At 36.5% G+C, this 18,526-nt stretch overlaps 1 protein-coding gene across 2 annotated transcripts in view; it reads left to right on the plus strand.

Moving 5' to 3' along the window:
* The first annotated feature begins 7,001 nt into the window (after positions 1–7,001).
* LOC135776500 (glucocorticoid receptor-like) overlaps positions 7,002–18,526 on the plus strand; it is an 80,749-nt gene continuing 69,224 nt past the window's right edge. Inside the window, exons 1-2 of one of the 2 annotated variants that reach the window (XM_065287264.2) lie at positions 7,002–8,052; positions 9,058–10,097. In XM_065287264.2, the coding sequence (XP_065143336.1) occupies positions 9,067–10,097 (1,031 nt within the window). In that variant the 5' untranslated portion in view covers positions 7,002–8,052; positions 9,058–9,066. The remainder of the gene's footprint in view (positions 8,053–9,057; positions 10,098–18,526) is intronic. The other variant, XM_065287265.2, reaches the window with a different exon arrangement.

Consider the following 18,526-nt stretch of genomic DNA (forward strand, 5'->3'; position numbering starts at 1 on the left):
TTCTTTATTTTCTTTTAAAAGCCATGCCAGCTTCTAGGGCTGTATTCATAAAGTCTAATAAAATAAGACTAAAAAAGATTTTTTAAATTAATTTCATCTAAAAAGCTTAGAACTATGTTTGGATTAACTTGTTAACATTTTTTTCCCGAAAGTATCAACAGATTAAAAGAGGTTTCTCACAGTGACAGAATATGTTTATTAGCCATACATTTTGGAGGATTTTACACTTGTCTTTTCAACTGGTTTGATATCTTTGATGTTGTTTATTAAAAAAATAATACAATTTACAATAAAAATGCTGAACTTTTCCAAGCCATGCATGGGTAAAAAACATGGGTACAAACCAATGTTGTAGTTAAGACCACCTAAACCGAGACCAAGACTTTGAGGGATCAAGACCGAGACCAAAAACAATTGAGATCAAATTACATCTTAAATATTGTGTATTAATTTTGTTGACAGATTTCTTTTTGGACAATCCCTCATTTAACTCTTACCGGCACAATATTAACAAAGGAAATCAAAATAAGAGATAAATCGAAGCGATTACTTTAAAAGTCAAAAGTTTTACATTCAATCACATTATAATGATGTTAATACATACTGTAAATTAGACAGTGCACCAGCTGTCGTCTTGACCAGTCTTAATAAATAAAATCCTGAGACCAAGACCAAAGACAGTCGAGACTGAGACAAGATCAAGACCATCAAAAAATGTCATTAATCAGATGCAATTGTCACGTGCATCTCTTCAGTAAAGCCGGTTCTGTGACTATTCTGTGTAGTAAATGCCGCTCCATCTGGTGAGTCACAGAACCGGCCTTACTGACAAGATGCGCGTGACAATTGCATGTGATTAATTGTGCAGCTGTACGTCTTGGTCTCAAATTACTACAATACTAGTACAAACCCAACTGTTGGTTTAAATTAACTTAGAAAATTAGGTTACACTTTACATGAAGGGGTGTGCATAAGACTGACATGACACGTTTCAGGAACTGTCATTAAGTCTCATTTGTTACATTTTTTAATTGTTAATCCATAGATGACATTGTTTGAGATGTCTTTGTTATTATCACAACTTGACATAAACCAATACATCATAACTTGTCATGACAACTTGACATTAACCAATACATCATAACTTGTCGTAAATCTGTCATAAACATGACATAGCAGAATAATTAAAAAAATTATAAAACTACCTAGCTTTATGTGTTAAAATTACATTAAACTGCCATTTAAATGTCATTAGGTGTGAAATAGTTTTATAAAAACATCATGTATATTTTTCTTAACCTCAACTACAGTGGTACAATGCAATAAAATATAACTTTTTTCAATTTCAATCATTATTCAATTATTATTATTGGATTCTTGGATTTTTTTCTTAAACACCTGGAGGAAACAAACAAAACAAAACAAAACAAAACAACATTATGAACTGAAGAATATTAATGACACTGTTATAAAACTATATTAACACTGACATTTTAATGACAAATTATATTTGTACCATTGAAGTTGAAGCCAAGAAAAATATTCATGACGCTGTTATAAAACTATTTGACAGAGTATTAACATTTAATGACATTTTAATGAGAAATTTAATTTGCATCACTGGTAAAAAGTGGCCAGTTATGTTGTATTGGTAATGTCAAGTTGTCATGACAAAGAATTTTCAAACAATGTCATCTTTTCATTAAAAATGACATCATTGAACAAAAAGTTGTCATAAATGTGCATAAAATCTCCTTCATGTTCATGAAACATGTCATGTCATGATTATGAAGGTATCATGTCAGTGTTATGAACAACTCTTCAAGTGTTACCCTATTCACCTAGTCCATCAACCATGGTTAAAACAACTCAGCATTTTGGGCTCAACAACCCAGCATAGGTAAAATTTATAACCTATAAGGGTTGGGTTTGTCCCTTTTTGACCCAGCCACAGGTTGAAAATAGCCCCGCCTTTTTTTTTGAGTGTACAATAAGGAATTTTTTACGTTACACACTGATATCAGTTAACATATCCTGTATCACAATGAACAATACTTCTACAGTACTTGCTATTCGGTTAATTTCAACATTTACTTTTACATTTTTAAAGCTGTATTTGTTAACATTAATGCACAAATAACTAACATGAAGAAACGAATAACAATTCTACTTGAATTAAATAACTTTAAAAATTAAATAAAAATGTTAGCTAATGCATAAACTAATGTTAATGAAAATAAAATACTTTTTTTCTGTTTAGCATAAAATATGTCATGGTAATAATGTTACATATTGCTGGGTCTATGAAGTTAATATTAATGAACTTGCAATTAATATTTTAATTTTAGGGTATTTGGTTACTTTACACGATAAACACTTTTGCTTCTGTAAAGGTCACACTTTTAGTGTTTAACTTTTAAATGTTTAGTGGAGAGCACCAGCTCTATATAGTTCTGTAAACTAGGCCAGCAGGTTAATTATTTGGGTCAGTGGAGTTCTTGAGATTTTTGAGAACCCCTTCCCTGTCTAACAGATCAAATTCATGTTTAACAGCTGCTGCTCAGAGGGAACTTACAAGATGAGCCAATAAAAAGAAAAATACAGTCTCCTTCTCAGGAGTTTTTATAAAACAATGATACATTTAAAACATTTTCTCTACGGCAAGAATGACAAATGCTTCATTGCTATTAACTGCTAAGAAAACAATTGTGTCTGCAAGTCATGGAGAAAACTACATTGTAGCCAGCATTACTCTGAGCTACAGAAATCATGGCTCATCGCTAAAATAAGCCAGGACTTGTTGCTCCAGTAAAACTGGCACAGAAAAGCTTTTTATCAGAACCAAAACATTCAAAAAGAATAATTATAGAATTTTTTACCTAAATTGACATCTTCCGAAAAAATATCTTACTCACTGGGGCAAACGTGGAAATAATTCTTCATTAGAGTTGGGAATCAACAACTGGTTCATTTTAAAATGGTTAGTTTTTGAATATTGAACTGATTTTCATAATGCCTTGTTCTGTTAAAGGCAGGGTATTTGATGTTTAAAAATGCTTAAGGTAGCCTACAAGCACTGAAATCACGATCCCACCCTTCATTCAAATCACCATCCAAAGCCACGCCTTCTCCAAAAACACATGAACACGCACAGACCAGACATCCACGGTGCACATCTCATGTCTCATTCATCAGGGAGAAAACTTTGCAGTACAAAGTGAATAACATTACCAAAATAACCAACATAAACAACTGTTTTAAATCGGAATTAGCAACGACCCTTTCAGACCCTTTGCCTCCCACAGCTGTTTGCTTTTCATGGTAAAGCAGTAAAGTTACCGGTGTTAATTCAGGTTTGTGCTCTTTGCTGATCCAGACAGTTTTTGGCGTTTTAAAAAATTTCTTTAGTTTTGTGGCTCCTGTGCAGGTTGCCAATTCAGCAGGAAAGTTTGCCAATCTTCCTCTGTTTGCAGATGGGAGGTGAGCGCACGTGAACTCGCTGATGACGTATAGACCCTTTTACTGTTTGTACACAATGATGACGTGGCTACGTATGCATGCGCAGTTTGGCAACGACAGTATGGCAAGAACCAGCCGTGAAGCAACACATACAGAGAAAATTATTTTAAAAACTTGACTTATCAACTTTTTCAACACAGCTACCAGATCGGTGTACTATCGTGGAGTGGATAGAAGATGTTAGCAGAAGGCCAGATACAAATTTACATATATTTTTATAATATATTAGTGCAACCAAACGCAACAACCAGACATTTTGATGCTGGGAAACGTTAGAAACAATGGGGAACAACACAACTTCTGTTGCCAAAATGCGTTGTTGAATCTACTCAAATCAACTTGTTATAACTTATAAGTTGACTTTTTTCAACAAGTTGTACCAACTGATCTCGTCATGATAAATAATAGTAATTTGACTTGACTTGTGAATCTAAGTTGACTCAACAAAAAAATTTAAGGCAGCAAATATTTTTTTAAAGTGCATTTTTAATGGAGGTGGCGTTTTGTGGCTTTTGCATCTGAACTTCTCAATCGTTGACCCAAGTGCTGTGCAGTAAATGAAATAACAGGTTCCCACAACAACATGCATCACAATGTATAGCATAAAATACACCAAGGTCAAATTAACTACAGCTAACAGCTGGAGAAAATACACTTTTAAATACACTACTGTCAAACATTTTCCAAGTAGCAATATGCTGACCTATGATTGCAGTTAAAGACAAGGTGGTAATGGTGCATCAATAATGACCCTATTGCACACAGAGTCTCTGTGTTCCCTGTTGCTGCTTTACAGAGTCCAAGAACAGTGTGATTTCTTCTAGTTGGTCCCTAGAGATGGTTTGTATGCTTTTTCTCTCCGCTGGCATAATTAGACATCCACATGCCCACGCCACACCCGTCACCCCATAATGAAATTGTTTGCATGGGGGAGTGAATCTGCCTCGTCCCTTTACTTACAAACAGCTTAGTACACCTTCCCATTTCCTCTGCAACACACTCAGACACAGTGTTTCTACCCATGCAATGTACACTTTCATAACAGAAAAGGCTATGTATGGATTGATAGACGTAGCCTATCAATCAAGACTATAGAGCTGCAACAAGTGGAATTCATTGTCACAACTAAATCTACATTTATAAAATTGCATTAACATATACGCATTCATATAAGTATGTATACATTATCAGTATGTATGTTCCCTTGGATCGACCCCTTGACCTTGGCAATGCTAAAGCAATGCTCTACCAGTTGAGATACAGGACTTGTTTTATTTAAAGACAAATGAACAGTTCTGCAAAAGCAATGCAATTGACATCCAGGTCATCAGAGAATGTTATGCAGAATTCACTTGTAATAAATAATTTGTAATATTGTTCTTATAGCAGTAGATAGTGTTAATGACAAGATTAATATGAGAAAAAATTCCTGGTTGTTTTAGTGCAATAAATTGTATTTTTTAAAACCAGCTTACAGAGATTCAAAAATGGTAAAGAAATGTATAATCTTGTTTTTTTATTTAATTTTCTTTGTGTTAGTGAGAATTTTTTTTAAATGAACAAGAAGTACAACAGAAACTACAGCAGGGGTCTCCAACCTTTATGTGATCAAGGGCTACCACAATGGATAAAGTTAACTAATAGTACTAGTCGTTTTACTCAGTTAGATTAACTTACTTTTCTTGGAACAGGTAACTTATTTATGGTTTGTTGTTGTTTTTTTATTCTGTGAAATGATGGCACGAAACGTTTATTCAATCAATGCGCCCACTCAGTTTCGTTTTGGGCAGCTGTAAAGCGCTACATACCTCAGTATGCAGTTTTGCACAAGCACCAGTCTTCACAGTAGAAACAGAAACTCTTCTAAATCTCGAAGATAAATGAACAATAAACACTAACAAGTCATAATAAAGTCACATATAATAGCGTTTAAATTCAAATTTCCAACTCTACTAATGCAGTCCCATGCAAAGCATGCTGGGAACTACGAGTCCACTGCAAAGTTATGTTCATGTAATTTCAACACAAAATTATTAAGTTAATTTCCTTCTTACAAATTTAAGTGGATTATATGTGATTAAATTGACTCAATAACGTGTTAATTAGAATTACATAAATTGTTCAAATTCTTATATTTTTTAACTCATATTTTGATAAAAAAACAAGAATTTAAAATTTTAAAAACAGTTTACTCATTTTATTATTGTTAAATCTAAGCACAGAAACACTTTTTACAGTGAATAGAACGTGCTTTGGTGGGCAGTTCACAGACTCCATGCGGGGCAACCTGGTCCCCCTGGGCACCATGTTGGAGACCACTGCACTATAGCAGTGGTTTCCAAACTTTTTCAGTGTGCCCCCCCCCCCCCTTGTGTACGGTGCATTCCTTTGCGGCCCCCATAGAAAATTTGTGACAAAAAACTGTTCTAAAACTCAACATTTTAATAAAAAAAACATTAAATTATACAAAAATGTATTGCTGTTGGTTAGTAGCCTTATTTTTTTAGGTTTAATTACACAGAATTCATGATAAATTAATGTATTTCATAAAATGTCATAAAACTGGGGCCCCCCTGGCACCATCTCGCGGCCCCGGCCGCACTATAGTATATGGCTAAGGCCGAGATCTGATTTTACCATCACCAAGTCAGTCCAGAAATTTTATGAATAGATGGATAACCCACATAAAAGAATAGCATACACTTTAATATGTACTATAGTAAAAAGTAGTAAAATTCTTAGATACTATTTTGTTTTTAAACCTTATTATAGTAAATATAAAAGTATACGGTAACACTTGTAATGCTGTTTTGTTAACATTAGGACATGCATTAACATTAACTAAATATATACAACAAGGAATATAATGTATTAGCATTTTTTATCTTTGTTAATGTTAGTAAATGCCAATACAATTTTTCATGTTAATTCTCCATTGCACATATAATGTAAACATTTACAACTTTTGATTTTAAAAATATATTAGTAAATGCTGAAATGAACCTGAACAGATTTATAAATGCAGTAGAAGTAGCCTTGTGCATTAGTTCAAGTAATGCATTTACTAATGTTATTGTAAGGTGTTACCAAATAGGCTATAACATAGTATTTACTACAGTTACTAGATAGTTAATATTACATAATATTATAGTTTACATTGACTACATTAGCCTACTACATTTTTTTGTAATTTACTATAGTTAATATTACAGTATTTTTCATGACTGCCTAAATCTATGAGGACTGTGGCAATAGGACATTACAACCACATAAGTCTACATATATCCGCTTTAATAGTTTTAAAAGTAAAGTATTTAACACGAACATCTAATAGACTACTTTAATCTTGTGCTTGTGTAAACAAGAATATTGACATTAAATGACCCATTCTGTGCCTCTCTCTCCCTCTTACCCAACAGTCTAAAGTCTTATATATTTCATATATGTTTATTAAACAGATATTAATAAGCTGACAAGGTGCAATACAGTTAAGTTATTGCGCGTTTAGTTCGAAGATAAAGACAAGAATGACCGCATTTATTCTGTTCTCCTTGCGCTTTTTTTATATCATTTTTGATCTGCGTTTTGCGTGCCCTTTGCCCCTCAAACACTGTTCTGCGCCATTATAACCCGAATATTTGCCGCCAGCTTTGTCGCGCGATCCCTGCACACTTGGACCAATACTTGGATATTTCAGATCATATACATACACCTTGCGTTGCGGTGTTTCTTTAAATATCGTCGAGAGAACACCTGATTCAAAAAGTTACATTATGATGCGAAAGTTGCAGCGCTCACACGACTGCTAAGCTACATTTCGCACGCGAACAAGTCGGTTTAAGCGAACTCTAAAGTAAAAAAACTCGCTTTGCGTCTTTTTTCGACAGTCTTTCAACGATATTGTCGGATTGAGATGACATCTTGAGAATGACATTGGCTGGTATACGAAGCGCTTGACCGTTTCTATTTCGCCCGCAGTCAGCGGAAGCGGCGGTATTTACATGCGCGTTGACACTTTTGTCATTTACAGAAACGTCCGCGCGATTTGCGATAGGTTTGTGTCGTTAAAGTGACGTGTTTTGTTTGCTATTTGTACGACTCAAGGGTAACTTGTGCTAGAGTTTGTGTCTGAGGGGCGTTTACCGTGTTTGAAGCTAGCAGCAGCTCTCTGGCAGACCACGGGGTGTCGGGAGTTTGACAAGCGGCTTATGTAATGCTGGCGATTCCCCGCACGCGCGTCAGCGGACACCGAACACGAATAACGATTATACATAGCGAGGTGTAAAGTTTATTTCGCTCAATATCGTGCGCGCGTCGACGCCAGTGCACGTTTATTTTTGCGCGAGTTGTTTGTTAGCTGCGCGCTGCCGTGAAATAGTGTCGAAGCTGCAACGCAGCGCGTCTTGGCAACATATTTTAACATTTATTCACCATGAGGGAAGTTAAGCGAGCAAGTGTCGCGTATGTGATCTGAACGTCTGAAACGCTTTGGATTCGTATAGAAATGCACTTTTCGTCATAAATCTAATAAAGGTAAGTGTGTCTCATGGACTTGGGGTCATTTCTGTTTCATGCGCAGTTTTTGCTAAAATACTATCTGCAAACAGATTATGTGTTTAGGTTTACATTTCATGTCGGCGAATTTATAATCGTGACATTTCTAATAACCTACGCAGCTTTTATGTTGCTTTTAAGCGTCACTCTTAAAGCCCTGCTTGCGTCATTTAGACACTCCATGTCATTTTGAGTTTAAACCATATTGTTGGATTTGTTTATGATTGTCGTTAATAAATTAAATATATGCGTATGTTTCTTATTTACCTTTACTTGTGTCTATCAAGCTTTAACGAACATTTAGCGGTTTGTCGTAGACTTGAGTTCGTTCGGGGTGCAGTAGCAGAGCTCGACCGACAGGTGGCCGCACTGCGGTGCCTCCGCTGATGTATTTGTGGGATTTTATGAGTTTTAATGTCGCTGCGTGCCTCAACCCTTCATTATCTGAACAAACAATCGCCACATCAAGCTCCATTTTGTGGGATGTGTTTGAATCCCAGAAGGACGGGAGTAAATAGTACTGAAATGTTGCTTATACGTTCACTGACAGGAAATCTTGTGTGGAGGGGTCAGAGACAAAAGTTTATTATTTTATTTTAAATAGCCGAATAGTTTATTATAACATGTTAGAAAAGAAATGAAGTATGCAAATCCTTCATGTATTGTGTCTATGAGAGATGGAGTGCTTTTATTGTGTCTATAGTGCTTTTGTTCTTGTATGAAATGTAGTTTGATATCCTGAGTTCATTCTGCTGAGAGGAAACCCATGCAGGTTAAGTCTAGACATGCACCAGTGAAAATCTGAATGGGAAACAATTCCCGAAAAACTCGCTATTATAAGTGTTTCTGGTGCAAAATTAAGCCTAATTCAATTCAGAGACGGCATTTGTTTACACTTTATTTCATTGAATAAAGCTCTATTCCTGCTTTTGTGTTAATAAAATTAACATACGTTTGTTTTCACCCTTTATCTGTGTACAATAGGATCAAGATATGGATCGTGGACTGAAACGCAACCATAAAGAAGCTGAGAGTTTAACCTTCGGGGACTGCATCGAGAGAGGCCTCGTGCCGGACATCGACGTCAGTATTTCCTCTTTAAACACGTCAGACGATTTTTCGAACGGACTGAATGCTGGTGACAATCACATGAATCTTTCCATGGCAGAGCCATCCTCGATAGGACATAACACACTGGAACCAAACGTTAAAATATTCAAACCTTTCAGAATGCATCACCACCAGCACAAAGTAAATGATCCTCTTACTCTTAGCATCGGTGAAAACTTTTCTATGTTGGACGAGAGCATCGCAGACTTAAATCGCAATTCTGGCGCCCAGGCCCCGGACACTTTCACAATGAAAACGGAGCCGTTTTCTCCTGTCGAGAAAGATCGACAGGACTTTCCTTTCTATGGTCACCAGGATAAAGATAGTAGCGAGAGACTTTCTGGAGAAAACACGCTGGACATCCTAAAGGATCTGGACTTTCACGGCTCCCTGTCAGATCTGAATGAGTTTTACGTTGCAGACGAGACTGCCTTCCTCTCCTCCCTGGCAGTGGATGATGCCCTGCTGGGAGAGAGCACCTTGCTGAAGGATACCAGCCCTGTTGTCACTGGCAACAGCGCAGCCTGTACAAATGTGAACGGCACGGGGAAACGGCAGCAGATGGTGGAAGCCAGTGTCAACATGCCAGTTGTAAAGATGGAGAAAGACACAGATTATATCCAGCTGTGTACACCGGGTGTCATCAAACAGGAGAATAATGAAAGGCGGAGCTACTGTCAGATGTCAGGAATGGGTGGGCATCACAGTGTGCCCGCCACGGTGGGAGATATGGGCGGACAGGGATTCCACTATGGAGCCGGCAATGCCGTGACTTTACCAGATCAGAAACCAGTGTTCGGCCTGTTTCCTCCTCTGCATACCATAAATGACAACTGGGTTCGAGGAAATGGATATGGAGATGGGATGCAGCGAACCAACGAGAACGTACTTCCGTCCACCTATCCCTTCAGCAGGTAGGACTGAGTATTGAAGGCTGATGAATGAGCGGCTTCGGGATTATTAAAATGATTATGAATGATTATCTAGAATAATTATGGGCAATTTGCTACAGAATCAAAAAAACTAGGCTGAGGCGGTGAAAATGGGGTTCCCACAGTCATTAAAGAAATAGTTGAGCAGAAAATGAAGCTTTTCTCATGATTTTCTCACTGCCTTTCTTTAGTTAAACACATTTTATATTTAAATGCCGCCGTTCTGAGACTTAATAGGCCGAAGCTCAAAAAAGCACAAACATCCATCATTAATGTAATTCAAATGACTCCACTGAGTTAATATATCAATATTCTAAAATAAAATGGTACATTTGTAAGTGATTTGTATTTTAATATTTTATTTCACTTTTATTTTCTGATTAACTATTCCTTTAAAAACTGGAAATCTATGAAAATTTTTAACAGGGCTGCACGATATTAAAGAAAGATGCGAAAAACGGAAAATTACATAACAAACATATGCTTCACATCCTGATGGTTGATCATCTTTCACACATCAGAACAGACACAAGCACTAACAAATGTGTAACAGTCTCTGCTAAAACTTTGACTTTATACAACAAACTTTTGAATTAGGTATTAAAATCATTCAGCTATTGCAAACTGTCTTTACCAGTGGTCTCCAACATGGTGCCCGCCAAAGCACATTCTATCAATAGCCTCTTTGATATTTATTTATTACATAAAAAAGCCAAGCTAATATAAAAAATATGTAAAATTTTAAACAATGATTAAACATATCAACAAGTAAAATAAAATAAAATCAAAAATTAAAACAAAAAAGTTTTTAGTAGACTTTATCAAAAAGTAGCCCTCCAGATGTGTGTTTTATCCATTGTGGTAGCGCTTGTTCACAAAAAGCTTGGAGACCCCTGATCTATATTATATCTATGATATTGCAATGCCTTTGGTATATTGCGCTTCCCTTATATTTAAATTTGAGATATTTTATATTTGCTCGCTCAGTTCTAAAATAAAAACTATATAATTTTTTAATAAAAAATAATTTTCCACCAATCACTAATAGTTAAGATGTGATGTTCTGATTTGTTGAGCAAACCCATCTACCTTGTCGTATTTTTGGAAACCTAACAAGGAATCTCATATGTGTTTGATTAAGCTGTTGATTTCAACATTAATTAGTTGGAAAAGAGTGTGTGCCGATCCCCTGAGCCCGTGTGTCCTGATCTGTATTGGTGCCGTTCCTCCCCGACACAAACACATGGGCCTTCTTGAGTTCCCCTCGGCCCAGAACAGCACATATGTGCTCCTCTCTAAGCCAGGGTTCAGATGGCTTAAAACACCAATAACACCTCTGCATAGGGCATACGGCTGATATATCACTGAATTTTGGACTTTGTAATATAGTTTTTTTGGTGAGCAAAGCCAGAAGCTGTAAGTCAATATGACAGATAATTCTCTGAGTTTTGGAAACAAATAAAGGAGCTTGTCTTTGCTATTTAGGGTCGGGCTTTCTAATTAATAGTTAAGGGTTAAGCTGTGACGGGACGTTGTGATCCTCCTTGGATGAAATGCCGATTTATACGTTCTGTGAGGTTTTAAATGTTGTGTGCTTGTTGTGTATTTTGTGAGGTCATCGCTTTGGTGCGTGTTTCGAATTTGTATATTCAGTACAATTCTGTTTATTGCTCTGTCATGCATGAAACAGTGACTTAGTTGTTCTTTCATAGCTCTTTGTTAATGTTTTCCTCTTTTACTTAAGATAAACCTTTAAAACTTATGGTTAATGAAGGTTAATCTTGTAGTTCCTTGCCACGTTGCTGCCTTTAATGTATGTCAACAATTGGGAGACTGTTGACATATTAAGACAGGAGTTCAATTACAATCCTACAGACACTTTGCATTTCATAATATCTATGTTAAAGTTACTAGATTCCTGTTAAACCAACTTTGACATATTTCTGGCTTATATCAATGTTTGTTATCTACACTTTCCCCTGACTAATTTTTTATCGACTCATATAAATTAATTTAACAACATTAGAGCTTTTTTGTATAGTTTATGGCTTAGTAAGATGAAACCACTCCCTTTAAAAAGTCTAATCAAAACAGTAATGGCTTTATACTACTAATTCCAAAATAAGATATTCCTTAGATTCCTTAGACACATACGCATATAACAATAAATGTAAATTGTAGGTAATATAAATATCTACAGTGATTGCAAGGCAGCACTCAATATATATTTATAAATCTTACTTGTGAGGTTTTGTTAAACTCATAACCTGAACCAGAATTTAGCCCAATCCTCTTAGCTAATGTTTTTTTTAAAATACATTAATAATTTTAATCTTAGGTGTGCAATTTATCTTTTGTAAACTTTCATTGAAATAAATTGAATAAAACATCTTAGAATGTTGTACTATTTAAAACTAAAAGCATTAGGTTGCCCCTGAATCGTGATTGGCCTAAATTTATTTTTATGATTGGTCTATTTTTATGCATTTATTTATTTACGACTTCCTTGCTAATTTTAACCATTTCTAGCCTCCTTTTACTGCACAGATTTTTGTTGATTCTTGTTTGCAGCACACATCGAGTATTGCGTTTCCTGCAATAAATGCATGTCTAGTTTTTATTGATGTATAATTTCAGATTAGTCATTAATGCATGTAATTACATTTAAACAAATTCATTACAATTTTTGTTTGTGAAGATTTTAAACAGTTCATGTTAAAGTGTTATTTTGTGCAACTATACCACATATTCACTGACAACTTTTCAGTCAGTTCATTTCACAGAGGATTTACTGATCTCTTTCCAGAGGTCTGGACTGTGACCTGACTCAGTTATGAAAGTGACGATAAATCAAACTTTCAATAAAGCCACACCAACATTTATCAGGTGATAGTCAGGAAAAGACGCATCAGGACTGATTCATGGTGATGTTTAAAAATAGTCTTTCACAAAATGGAGTCAGGCATCTCATTTCAATATATTTTTGTTGTAATCATTTAGGAATATTGTAAAAAACTAGTTTGTTGTAATATTTAGAGATCGAATCATCATGTAAAAATAGATTTTTAGTTTAATAAATTTTAGGGCGTCTCTACTTTACATGTAGTAGTATGTAGTGTATGTGCATATGTAGTTTGCCTTTACTGTGTAAACATGGGCCTACTGTTCACAAGTAGATTTCAGCATCAAAACTCTTTCATTTAACCTTTGGACCTTTTAATTTACTTTTACTTGTTTACATGCTTGCAGTGCATTGAAGCTATACATTTTATCAGTATGTGTAGGAATCAGGCCCATGAACTTGGCATTTCTACTGTAGGTCCAGGCTCGATCAGGGTCACTAACTGGGGAACAAATGGTAACATGATGATGAAGAGGGCACAATTTTTTCCCAGTCCCCATGAATTGAAGTAATTTCTTTGGTTTGTTTCAGCTCATTTTTGGACCTAAGAATCAGGCTAATTAAATTTCCAGAAGCAGGAGCTGAATTTCAGCAACTTTTATAGTGCAGACGAGAGAAATACCTTGTCCATATCGGTCTGTTCTGCTCTCTTTCCTGTAGACAATATACCAAAATGTGCTGCTTTGGTTAACATTGATAGTAGTTGATGCAAGAACACATTTAATTTGGCCGATACTTGACCTTAAGAAGATTGACAGCTTGGGTCCTTGCAATAGATTTGAAATAAAGTGAAAATAAGTGGAAATGCATACAAATTCGTCAAGGTTATATGTGACCCAGGACCACAAAACCAGCGTTACGTAGCATGGTTAGGGCTCTACACAAACTTTTTGCAATGGTTGCACTGGTGCGCCTAACTTTTTTTAGGTGCACCAGCACAAAGTTAGGTGCACCCAAATGTTTGACTGCATTGCATGCGCACACAGACTTGGACTCTTTCTTGCATTTTGTCTCTTTCGCGCACAGACTCGGTCTCTTTCATGCATTTTGGCTCTCTCTCGCGGCTTTCACTTCACATTTGTCCACAGCCACAGCTCATAGGTAAGGCCGTTTCACACGGTAGAATTGCCGCGCGGCTGCAGCTTTCGCATGTATAGTGGAAGCGTTTTGTGCAGCATTTAGTGCAAATATGTTTAGCACAGGCAAGGTGTGTGGACCAACTCCGCTTCACCTCTGTATCCGCCCCCGTTTTGCCACTTCCCACACATCTCCTATTGAAAAAGAACCAAACACTTGAGGTTGCCGCAAACCATGTGAAACACCCATTATGAGGGAGAGAGGTTCAAAGACGGCCGTTTTCCCGGTCTTGCGTCCAAAGATAGCCTACGATAGTTTTCTGACAGTGTCAGAAATTGGGCATGAGCACCGCACAGTGTGTTTGCTGCTACGACCTGCATGCTGGTATTTGTTTACCACGATCGCATGCCATTTATATTGTAAAGAAAAGGTTATTAGTAACTGAAATGTCACTTTAGTCATTTCATTGGTATTTAACACATTTGACTGTCATTAGCTGCAAAACCCTCTAACTACATGCAAACAAAATCTCCACTTCTAAAAAGGTTTACTGTCCTTTCTGAATTAAGGTGAAATCAGTTAATATCCTAATATATTTGATAACTCTTGCAACTTGGCGTACGAATGCCGTGGTTTATCCAACTCTTCCTTTATTTACTTAGAGGGCTTTGCTGAAAAATCTTTGTGGTTTAATGGATTCTACAGACAAACCGGTATTTCTGAATGGCATGAGGCCAGGATCAAGCGGATGTGAAGCAAAAGTATTTAATGAACGTTTAATACATGCAAAGAGCATTTGGTCAATTTGATTATCTTATTTTTGACAGAGGTGGTGTTTAGTAGCTTTTGCAACTGATGTCTTCATATATAAATAAGATATACAGTTTTATTTACACGCATAGATGCTGTGTCAATCAATTAAAGCTCAAAAATGGTTTTGAATAGGTATGGTCTGTGTATATCACTGGTTTAATCTTTTATGCATTAATTATTTGATGTATCTGAGCTTTATTCCACACAAATATACTTTGCAAATATTATAATTGTTTTCCATCCTCCATTTCATGATATACTAACACTCTAGGGATTATAGAGATATAATCTGCTCATGAATCCAGCACATGCTGTGGAATGACATAAGAGGTTTTGCTGGTTTATTCAGGCGAGCAGATGCCGGCTCAAATTGAAGAATAGTCCTTCATGAAAATAAAACTCATTCCTCTGGATGACACCCAGACGCAAAGGACATGTGTCAGCCGAATGGTTACGTAAATTGAGTCAATTGGTTTCTATTCTGAAGTTGTGATTTTACACCTTCCTGCATGAGGCTGTTATGTTGTTTCTCGCAGTTAGACTAATGATAAGATAAATTATTATTTTGCGTTGGAAGTAAAAGTACATAACAGATTTCCTGTTTGGTTTCCAGCGAGGGTCTCTTGACTGTAGTGATGTTTTTTTTATATAGCTGTTTTGGAAAGAAACGTGGAAAGGCAGATGGGGGGTGAGATTGTGAAATCAGACTAGATTTGGTGGTGTCGTAATGTGAGCTCAGCATGTCAGTCCACATTGCTAAGTCACGGCTGTCATTATAAACTAAATTTTAACCCAGACTCATTTACCCAGTATCTACAACATTGTGAAAGTGTCACAGCTTTTTACAGAAAAATTATTTCTTTCAAGAAAATATTTAGATAATTCATTCATTATTCAGTGAGTTCTCATTAATTACCAACATTGCATTGTGTGACACCTGAGAGCTGGTCATGCAGTTCTGATTCTATTAAAATATTTCAGTGTTACAATAATTTTCTTTCCATGTGAGCCAATAGATTATTGCGTGCATAAAATGCAGTCTATTTTACTTTAAAAGATATGTTGTTGAACTCGGATTGGAGTCAATTGCTTGATATTATTTTTAAGTTGAGTTGTGTGGGCCTGATTTCTATTTGTTCTGCTTAATGTGCTACAGTAATGGCTGCTGGCCCTGATCATTTGTAATTTGGCGTGGGCATAGCATCGGGTGATCACCGGCCATCTGGTAATAGTAGAATCAAGTTTTTTTTAGAATTGGTTTTGTTCCTTTTAAGTTTAAAGGAAGGAATCGTAAGCCCTGGTGCACATTTTAATGTGAGGATGCATGTCCTGCATGAAGCTGAACATCGCTGCTGAAATTGGACATGGCAATGTGTATAAGGGTTAAAACGCAACAGATGTCCACTTTGTATCTCTTTCACTTCCAGCCATTTTCTGGCACTTCTTGAGACTAATTTGTAAATCTCCAGACCATTTAAACATCCGTACATCAGTGGTTTGTGACTAGCAGGTTACAACCCGAAAAATTGAAAGGGTCACGGACAGCTGGAAAGAAATTATTGGAACACAAATAAAATGCAAATGAATTTAATGTGCGTAGGTGGTAAAGTAAGCTTATCAACTTTTCAGTTAAAACATTTCCCATGTTTTGTAGTCATTGACCTCAAATGCCAAGCAACCAATCAGTTTGCAGTATGTTGGATTATGCTGGAAATGCATGTGTAGATTTGATAGCTAGACAAATTACCATAGGTAAATGCCAACTTGGACGGGTTGCATGCCTTCATCCTCTCAAACTGTGAACTAAAGTACACTCCGGAAAGAAATATGACTCAGATACCATTAAACTTAGGTTCACTTCCAGTAAGGATAAACCTGGTTTGTGTTTTGTGTAGCGAATTATTCTGCCTGATCTCACTGGAATTCATACGTATTTTACAAGTTGGCTAATGTGTGTGAATGTGTACAAAGTGAATCATACGTATGAGTATTAGAAAGAACACAATAATAAACCCCATCCCTAACCCCAGTGTCAAAAACATACAAATGTGATTGTATGAATTAATACGAATTATCCATCTCGTAAAATTTGTACAAATTTCCAAGAGATTATTTTTTTAAAATGAAATTCAGTTTTTCTGCCTTAGTTAAGTTCCATTATATTCTTTTATTGCATTTTGTTAATAATGCTTTTGTTGTGTGATTAACGATTTTGGTATTGTGTTGAATCAATCACCCACTTGATGTCTTGTGTACAGCCAGAGCCTTGAATCAAAACCAGCTTCATCACAGTTTTTACATATCTCAGTTTTTTTAACGGGGTGATGTTCAAAAGAAACTCGTCAGTCTTGTAAGCTTTCTGTCCCACATGAAAGATTTCCTCCCCACAGTGGCACAAAACACGTCAGCTTTTCTGTGGTGAGTGTTTCTTGGAAGGGATTGATTGATGCGTACTGTAGTGTTCTGCTTTGTACAGTAGACAACTGTAAAAGGAAATGCAGTTATACTTTTTCGATGCAGGGGAATGTGGGCCGCGTTGATGCCACCATCCAACCTGCATCCGTTTTGTGATCTGTCTCATCTGCTGTATTTTTGCAATATGAGAGTTTTTCATTCACATGTGAACTTGTGCCAGTGCGGTGAGTGGTCTGCTACCCTCATCATTTCAAAAGCAATAACTTAGGGTGTTTTCACACCTAGTTCATTTGAGCCCTCCAAACGCTCTCGGAGCAGTTCAGGGTGTATATGTGAACAAACCAAGTGATCTCAGACCCCCCTAAAAGGACCCAGAAGTGAACCGAACTCAGACCACGTCAGGAGGTGGAGGTGTCATCATGTACTCACTCTCAGATTTATGAAAGATATGTAAAAGGAACAGAAAAATAAGTCATTCTTCATTGTCTTTACAGGGTTCCCGCAGAAAATTAGTTAGTTAAGGTGGTAGGGTTGGGCGGATGGGTGGAGCCTGGGGGAGTGGCAATCAAGGGGCGGAGTGTACCGCGTTATGATGAAAATGAAAATATTTATATTAAAAACACTCAAATAAAACTTAATTTTGAAGAAACTATGACAGAAAACGAACACATACTAGATTTTTAATGAATCTGTTAATTAGATTTTTAACAGATACCTAGTTAAGGCGGTAGGGTTTCCCAGCTTAGGCGGGCCGCCCGAACTGCAAAGTGCTGCGGGAAACCCTGCTTTACTTTTGCCGTAGCTCTTACATAATATTTTGAGGTATTGATATGTTAGAAGACATGTTAGAATCAATAGTGTTTGTGCACCATTTATGTAATTTTAAATAAAAAAAATTTAGTCCATTTGAGAGCTTCAGCCAAGCTGTTTTTTATCTTTAAAATACTTGTTGGAAGGGCTACATCAACTAATCGATAAAATTGATAATGAAATTTATTGACAACAAACTTCATCATCCATTAGTTGGTCTGTGACATCACATGCACCCGCACCACCTTCGGACAGCAGGGACACCCGTCCGCTTCCTACAGCCCGAGCTTATAGTTAAAGTCAGGCACTCTTTCTTCATACAGTGCAAGCTGCCTGCTCAAAGTCGGGCAATTTTTCTTTATACAGTACTCTTTTCACAGCACAACCAGCTTGG

Source organism: Paramisgurnus dabryanus, chromosome 18 (genome assembly GCF_030506205.2).
Source record: "Paramisgurnus dabryanus chromosome 18, PD_genome_1.1, whole genome shotgun sequence".
NCBI classification, from domain to species: domain Eukaryota; kingdom Metazoa; phylum Chordata; class Actinopteri; order Cypriniformes; family Cobitidae; genus Paramisgurnus; species Paramisgurnus dabryanus.